At 47.9% G+C, this 7726-nt stretch overlaps 1 protein-coding gene across 1 annotated transcript; it reads right to left on the bottom strand.

Annotated features, from left to right (window-relative positions):
• Positions 1-1158: 1158 nt before the first annotated feature.
• On the bottom strand, positions 1159-7420 carry PEBP1 (phosphatidylethanolamine binding protein 1). The gene is made up of 4 exons (XM_012650189.1): positions 7113-7420; positions 5869-5978; positions 5072-5172; positions 1159-1730 (listed from the first exon to the last, which is right to left on the bottom strand). Exons 1-4 carry the CDS (start codon positions 7245-7247, stop codon positions 1513-1515), a joined length of 564 nt encoding a protein of 187 aa, XP_012505643.1. The 5' UTR covers positions 7248-7420; the 3' UTR covers positions 1159-1512.
• Positions 7421-7726: the final 306 nt, after the last annotated feature.

Genomic DNA, 7726 nt, shown 5'->3' with positions numbered 1-7726 from the left:
CTTATTATTTAAAAAATGAATTTTAAAACCCTAAAGTTAAAAAAAGCTTCTACCCACCTCATCTGCCCCCAGAGATTACATGAGGCAGCGTTTCCAACATTTTGTTGAGAAGAAAGTACTGCACTGCAAGGTGGGGGAAGGCCCAGCCCTGCTACACCTGTCAGGCCTGATTCAGGATCCCCTTCTCCATCAGAGAGCAACTCGCAGCGATGCGCACCTTCAAACACCTCATTTCCTTTCTTTTGGTACATCAGATGGCATCAAACAGTGACCTTCCCACCCTCCTCCCCTGCACACCTCTTTGGTGCTGATTCTCTGTGGATAACACAGCAGAACAATGAGAGGTGCGGGCTGTCGCAGGCATTGTTACGGTGTCTGCACACGACTACACCAAGAGGGAAGGTTTTCAACCAGCTCCTTTAAAACATCAGTCTCAGATTGAAAGAACCACTTGCAAGAAACACACAGACTTTTGGAGCAAGAAGACTTGGCCTAAAGTTTTATGAGTTTTTTAAAAACCTCAAGTATGAATGATTGCTGTGGTTTGGTGGCACATGTACGCAGAGGCATGGACCCTCCACATGGTCCTGGAACAAGCCCCAGTTGTAACTGCTGGTCAGGGAGAGGGCCTACTCACCTTGAAGAGATCGTCTCCTGAATTCCCATGTTTATGAAAACCATACACCCAACAGGACAAAATATCTGGAAGCCTGGCTCATTCATTCAAGGTTTTTATTTTTATTCAGCTATAAGCAAACAGCAGAATTAACACAACATTCAGCAACTCTTTTCTTAGCAAACAGCTTTTCTTACCCAATGAAGATATATCAATTTAAAAGACACAGATTTAGGGCCTGCTGATAACCAGTCAGCTAGCGCTGCTGCCTGCCTAGATGGCCACACCTCACCGCACAGCCACTCTCCCCACAGCTTTCTCCAGGACTGCTCTTTACGGGGCCAGAGCGGGACACTGACACCTGTTAAACCATCTGAGATGTGCTGTGTTGAGGATTAGCCTCCATGTCAGCCTCTGGTGGTCTTGGTGAGAGGCAGCACTCTGACAAAACATCTCAGAAGATGCTGTCACCTACAATTCTGGACTCAGGATCACAAAGGCAGAAACAACCGATCCCTTCTTTTTTTTTTTTTTTTTTAGCTTCCCTTAAAGATTCTGTGATGCTTTACTCTATTACTGTAGACCTGGTCTTTTTACTTAGATTTTTTTCTTCTTCAAATTCTGGGTTGCTGTTCTTGTATTAATTTGATGACCCCATCATGGTACCAAAATATTTCCCAAAATGAAATTCAAATTCGATCAAAACACAAACCAGGGTGTGCAACTATCTAGAATTATGAAGGACAGGAAGTAGGAAAAGTCACCCTGAACCACTATCTGACTGCTCAGTCCTCACCTATGCTAGGGGAGCGGGAAAGAGGAGACATCTACATGCAACACTGAACTGGAGAACACTGCTCGGGGCCTCTGGGGCAGTTTGTGTCTCCAAGCCTCCCCTACTTCCCAGACAGCTGCTCGTACAGTTTGGGCACGTAGTCATCCCACTCGGCCTGGTAGCATGTGCCGGCCACTGGGGCCCCGAGCTCGTACTTTTTACGGAAAGATGCCACCTTGAATTTGCCACGGTGGTCTCCAGATCGGTTGCTGAGAACGGGCTCGTCACACTTCAGGGGCCTGTCCTGCTCGTAAACCAGCCAGACGTAGCGGTGGAGGCCTGGAGGGAGAGGCAGAAGGGAAGGTGTACACACAGCTGGGCATCTGAGATGGAAACATCACCCCTTTTCATCAAATGTTTCAACACGGAGGGATCCAGATGACCCCATTTATAAGGAGGACACTGAGGGCCGAGAGAGGTAGAACGAGCCAGGTCACTCGCTCGCTGAAAATCACCCAATGGCTCCCTGCTGCAACTCTGTCAAGTACAAACCCTTCGTTCCAGCCTCTAATGACCTGCAGGATCCGGCCTCTGCCCACCCCTCGAGCGAAGAAGTCTCCTTTGGCTCCTCCTTCATCCCACTCCAGACTCCCTGCCTAGTTCAAGTCACCCCCCGCCAGCCCCACCAGAATGCCCAATTTGCTCCTGTCAGCTGTGAGAACAGATGAAGGACACAGCAGATCACCAACCCAGTGCCCATCATACCAGTCAAGCCTACACAGGGTAAAGGAGAACATTTTCTTTCTACCCCAAAATTTACTTCCTTAGAAGACTGGAGACCTGCTTTGAAGTGACCCAAACTCACTTTAACCAACTAAGTGGCAAAAAATGTTTTAAAACCAGCTGGCAAGCACCCTATTAACTATGCAGTTTTCTATTAGCTTCAATTAAGTACTGGATGCAAATAGGTACTATGAGCTTTTATTTCAGAAAAAAGTTATTTTATTTTATTTTTTAGAGACAAAAGTCTAGCTCTGTAGCCCAGGCTGAGGTGCTGTAGTGTGATCATAGCTCACTGCAGCCTTGAACTCATGGGCTCAAGCAGTCCTCCTGCCTCAGCCTCCCAACTTGGTAGGACTACAGGTGCATGCCAGCACACCGAACTAATTTTTTTTTTTCCACTTTTTGTAGAGACAGGATCTTGCTATGTTGCCCAGGCCGGTCTTGAACTCCTGGCCTCAAGCAATCCTCCGAAAACGCTGAGATTACAGGCATGAGCCACTGCACCCAGCCAAAAAAGTTATTTTTTAAAAGTTGTTTAAATATTTGTACACCCACGTTCAATGCACTACTATTCACAATAGCCAAGAAATGGAAGCAACTCAAATGTCTACCAATGGATGAATGGATAAACACAATGTGGTTTATACGTACAATGGAATATTATCCAGCCTTAAAAAGAAAGGAAATTCTGACACATGCTACAACAGCGCTGAACCTTGAGGAGACCATGCTAAGTGAAAAAGCAGTCACAAAAAGACAAATACTGTACAATTCCAAGAGGTATCTAAAGTCCTCAAACACACTGAAAACAGAAAGCAGAAATGGTGGCTGCCAGGGACTGGGAAGGGGGAATGGGGAGCTGTCATTCGATAGGCTGGGACAGAGTTTGTTTTGGGAAGATGAACAAGGTCTAGAGATCTATTTCACAACAATGTGAATGTAGTTAACACTACTGTTCTGTACACTTAAAAATGGTTAAGATGGTGAATTTTATGTTACATGTTTTTACCACATTTAAAGGTTATTTAAAAAGCAAGTTAAAAAGATACAGCAATGGTCAAAAAGAAGAGGCCCAAAATCATTAGTCACTAGGGTGATGGACAATAAAACAACATGGTACCATTTTACACACTGGAATGTCTAAAATCGTAAGACTGACATCACCTAATCCTGACATGGAGCTACGTGAATCATATACGGATCTACTTTACCTTTCATATTCTACTGATTAGGTGTAAAGTTTCCAAACGTTCTGGAGAACTCTTGAGCAACTTCTACGAACCCAGCAATCCTACTCCAAGGTGTTCACCCAAGAGAAATGGAAACACCCGCCCACAAAGTGACAAGAATGTATAGGGCAGCATCATTCGTAATGTCCAAATACTGGAAACAACCCAAATGCCCCTGAGCAGGAGGATGGATAAACAAACTGTGGCATACTCACACAAGGAAATACTGCTCAACAACAAAAAGGAACGATGACTGATACGATCTGTGGATAAATCTCACAGACATTATCTTAAAAGAGACCAGTCACCAAAAAAAAAAAAAAAAAAACCAAACAAAAAAGCGCATGCTACAAGATACTACTTATGAATACAGGAACAGCAGAAGTATTCTGTGGAGACAGCAGTCAGAAAGACGGTTAGCTCTGGGGGAATTTAAGTAACAAAGTCACAAGAGAGATTTGTGGGGTGATCTTTATCTTTCTAATGGTTGGTGCTTACATGGGTAAATGTATTGATCAAACTCATTGACTGAACCTTTATCATCTGTGCATTTTATTATATGTAAGTTATACCTTAGTTAAAGAATATGGAAAAAAGAAAAAAAAAAACTGAGTTACTAAGGCTTTTTTTTTAATGAGAACAAAGCTCCTACTTGAGAGAACAGGTTTATTCTCATGTGTACACTTCCCATAATTAAACTGCCTAATTTTATAACTGCCCTAGAGAACTTAATAGATCCCTGAGAAACCTGTCCCTTTACCTTCCTGTTATGAATGCATGAGAGGGCTCGAAGCCACGTGAAGCTTCTGAATCGACCGATAAAACATGAGCCCATGACCAACCGTCCTTGTCAAGGCCCTTCTTGCACCCCTTCGTACCAACTCACGGCTGGACAATGTGTACAAAAGCTAGTATTCTGCCACGCTCCATCTGCTGCTACTGCCTCCTTGTTCCAGCAAATGGAAACATCCTGTAATGCATGTAGGCAATAATGCATCTCCTACCACCAGCTTAGGCAGCATTTCTCCAACTCAGAGAGTTTCAATATAGTAGTCTCTCTCTTTATGTATCTTTCATATATCTACATACATTTTACATATACATTAACAGGATACAAGACAGTGTATCTTCAATAAAGTTCTACTAAAACCTTCCAAATCTTCTCAAGATACCAAAGTAGATTTTTTGAGAAAGAGGGAGCTATAAAGAGAAATGCAAGGCTATTTTTTTTATAATTAATTTGGAAGCTATGATCATTTCTGACACTTTTTGCAGGAATTAGAAGCTCAAAGATTATACAGGGCAAAGGTAGCATATAGACGTGATGTGGCTTAACTGTGTTCAACCCATGTGCAGCCCACCCAGAAAGCCATTCTAAGCATTCTGCAACGTCGCTTCCTCTCACCGACTTCTCCCCTTGCTAAAGGCCTAGGCGCCGAGAAGCAATTCTAACAGAGGGTCCATCTGTCTAGAACCCAAGTTCTAGCCACTTGATGCTCCTGCAGGTCTGAACATGCTCTGGAAGGCAACTGCCCTGGAGGTGAGCAGAGCTGCTTTCTACCTCCAGTAGGGTAAGGACTCTCATAAATAAAAGAAAAACGCTCTGGGCCAATCCTGGTGTGCACCTGAGCTCCCTCCGGCCTCCCGCCAAATGCAGCCTCTACTGACCTGTGCCCTTGGGAGGCCCCGAGCCCACATAATCAGAGAGGACTGTGCCACTGCTGATGTTGTTGCCCTTCATGTTGACCACCAGAAAATGGTGCCATTCCCTGTGAGGAAGAACAGGGGACTGTCAGCACTACAGGAGATTAGCGTGCATTCACTGCACGGCCTGCAAATGTGCATCGAGCACACACTCGGTGCCAAAATTCAGCAATGAACAAGACAGAAGGGCCCTGGTTTCTTGGCCAGAGCAAAGTTCGTCTGTCTGGAGAAGAGAGAACCCAGCCCCACCCTCCCCCCGACATTTTCTAGGGCAGGAGTCAGCAAAGTTTCTGCAAAAGGCCAGAGAGTGCATGTTTTAGGCTTTATGGACCATACTGTCTCTGTTGCAACTACTCAACTCTCCCGTGGCAGCGTGAAAGCAGCCACAGAGGAGACATAAATAAGTTACCATGGCTGTGTTCCAATATAACTTCATTTACAGATACTGGAATTTAAATTTCATATAATTTTCCCATGTCACAAAGTACTCCTTATTTCCATTTTTTCCCAATCATTTAAAAATGTAAAAACCATTCTTAGCTCATGGGGCTGTACAAAAACAGGCCACAGGTGGACCTGGCTCTCGGGTGTAATTTATAGACTCCTGCTCTAGGGAAAAAAAGGGTAGGAAAATGCACATTCTAGCTGAAGCATGGGCATGGACATCCCAAACCAGGTCCCCTTCTCCACGTCCAGCAAGGGACTTAACCAGGTAAGTTATGCTTGCACTAGGTGCTCTTCTCCGCCTTTCCCTAACTCACCTGTATTTGGGATCCTTCCTGCTGGGAGCATCCGGGTCAGTCAGGACCAAGGTATAGAGTTTACCTGGATCAAGACCATCCCAAGTGATGCTTGTGGGTCTGTTCTGAACCTGAAGGAAGGAACCAGTTTGGAAGTGAAAAGTCAGAAATGCTGAAAGAAGAAATGAAGAAACCAACAGTCTTCCAATGACCTCAGTCTCCTCCAAGGTAAAACAGATTATTAATAAAAGTTACCCTGCATAGATGCTATGAGAGTCAGGAGCTGACGTTTTATATACGTTATTTATTTTAGTCCCAACAATGTCTGGGGCTAGGATCCCAGAATGTCATTAACAGAAAGAGGTGGGGCCAGGATTCCAACCGCTCATTGTCTGGAACTGGCAGGGTCTCTGGATTTGGTGACCTGGAGGTTAATTGGGACCTGCTAATTGAAAATCTGCATTAACTGGATATTTAAAAATGCACAGAAAATGAGAAAGCCAAGGTGCTGAGGGGTTGGCAGGGAGTTTGGGAACCGGGAGACTGTGTCAGCCTCCAAGACTGGCACTTCATATTTAAACATCGAAAACACCCAACAGTCAGGGAAGTTTATTCGCACAGTTGCCCCGAGCTTCCTAACCAACAAGGAGCAATGGTGTCGGGAAATCTACTTTCTCCACTTTCAGCGGCCAGAAGCCTGGGCGTCAGAGGCCAAACGGCAGAATAGAGCCGTTGCCCCCAGACCTCCCAGCTGCAGAACGCACTGGCCCCCGGGTGGCTGCTCGCTCCTGACCCCTGAACAAAGGCGAAATCGCTGGGCGATGCCAGTTACATAATGCGTCATGGGCTCTCGGGTGGGGCTTTTAGTCTCCAAAATGAGGCCTAAAAATGCTAGACCCGAGGGGAGGCTCTGGGGGCGTCCGAGGGACCACAGCCTACTCCGACCCGGGCACGGCCCCCTCCCCAGCCCTGTCTCTGGGGTCCGAACTGTTTCCCGGCCTAGGCCCCTCCCTGGGTCTCCAAGCCCCGCAAAAGTGGGTCGATTTCTCCCGCAAGCCGAGCCAGGCCCACCACGCCCCAAGCCGGGTTCCCGGTGCTCAGGGAGGCCCCCAGGTCTGCGACCTGGACATCGCGCGACCCCTGCCTTCGGGGGCTGCTGGAACGTCCCCCGCCACCCTCCCGGTCTCCGCCGGGTCCCACGAAGGCGGCCCGCACAGGCCTCCCTCCCAGCCTCGGGCCGCTGCACGGCCGCCGCCCGGAGGTACCTGGGTGGGTGTCAGCACTTTGCCCAGCTCGTCCACCGCCGCCCCGGAGTAGGTGACCTGCAGCGGGTGCTGCGGGCGCTCGTCCACTTCCTGCAGGCTCAGGGGCCCGGACCACTTGCTGAGGTCCACCGGCATGGCGAGGCCGAGCGGGGGGCGTGCAGCCGGGAGTGCCACGGAAAGCCAGGCGCTGGGGTCAAAAGCTGCAGCGGGGTTCCCCAACGATCCGCAAACTGGCCAGAGGTGGCTCAGGCCCAGTGACCACGCGATCGCTTGCGCATGCGCATGCGCCGCCGTCCGCCGGCCCGCCCACCTCCTGGCGCCCTCTGATTGGTCGAACCGGGCAACGTGGGGCGCCTCTCGCTCCCCGGTCAATGCAACCTGCTGCGAGCCGCAGCCGACCAACGGTGGCTCGGTCTGCAAGACCGTGTTTCAAGAGGTGCAGTTGCGCTCCCCTTGATTGCTTTTTGGCTTCCTTACCTCTTTGCATGATTCTTTGCTCCACTTTCTCAATTCAGAAACCGTAAGGCCTTGCTTTTCTCTTGCAATTCTTAACACGAGGCCCATGCCCCTCGCTTCCCTGTATTTTTGCGCGTGCTCGCGTGTTGTTTTGGTAG

Source organism: Propithecus coquereli, unplaced genomic scaffold (assembly GCF_000956105.1).
Source record: "Propithecus coquereli isolate 6110/MARCELLA unplaced genomic scaffold, Pcoq_1.0 Scaffold314, whole genome shotgun sequence".
NCBI lineage: Eukaryota > Metazoa > Chordata > Mammalia > Primates > Indriidae > Propithecus > Propithecus coquereli.
Note: the sequence above shows the minus strand (reverse complement) of the source record. Positions and strands in the feature narration are given on the sequence as shown.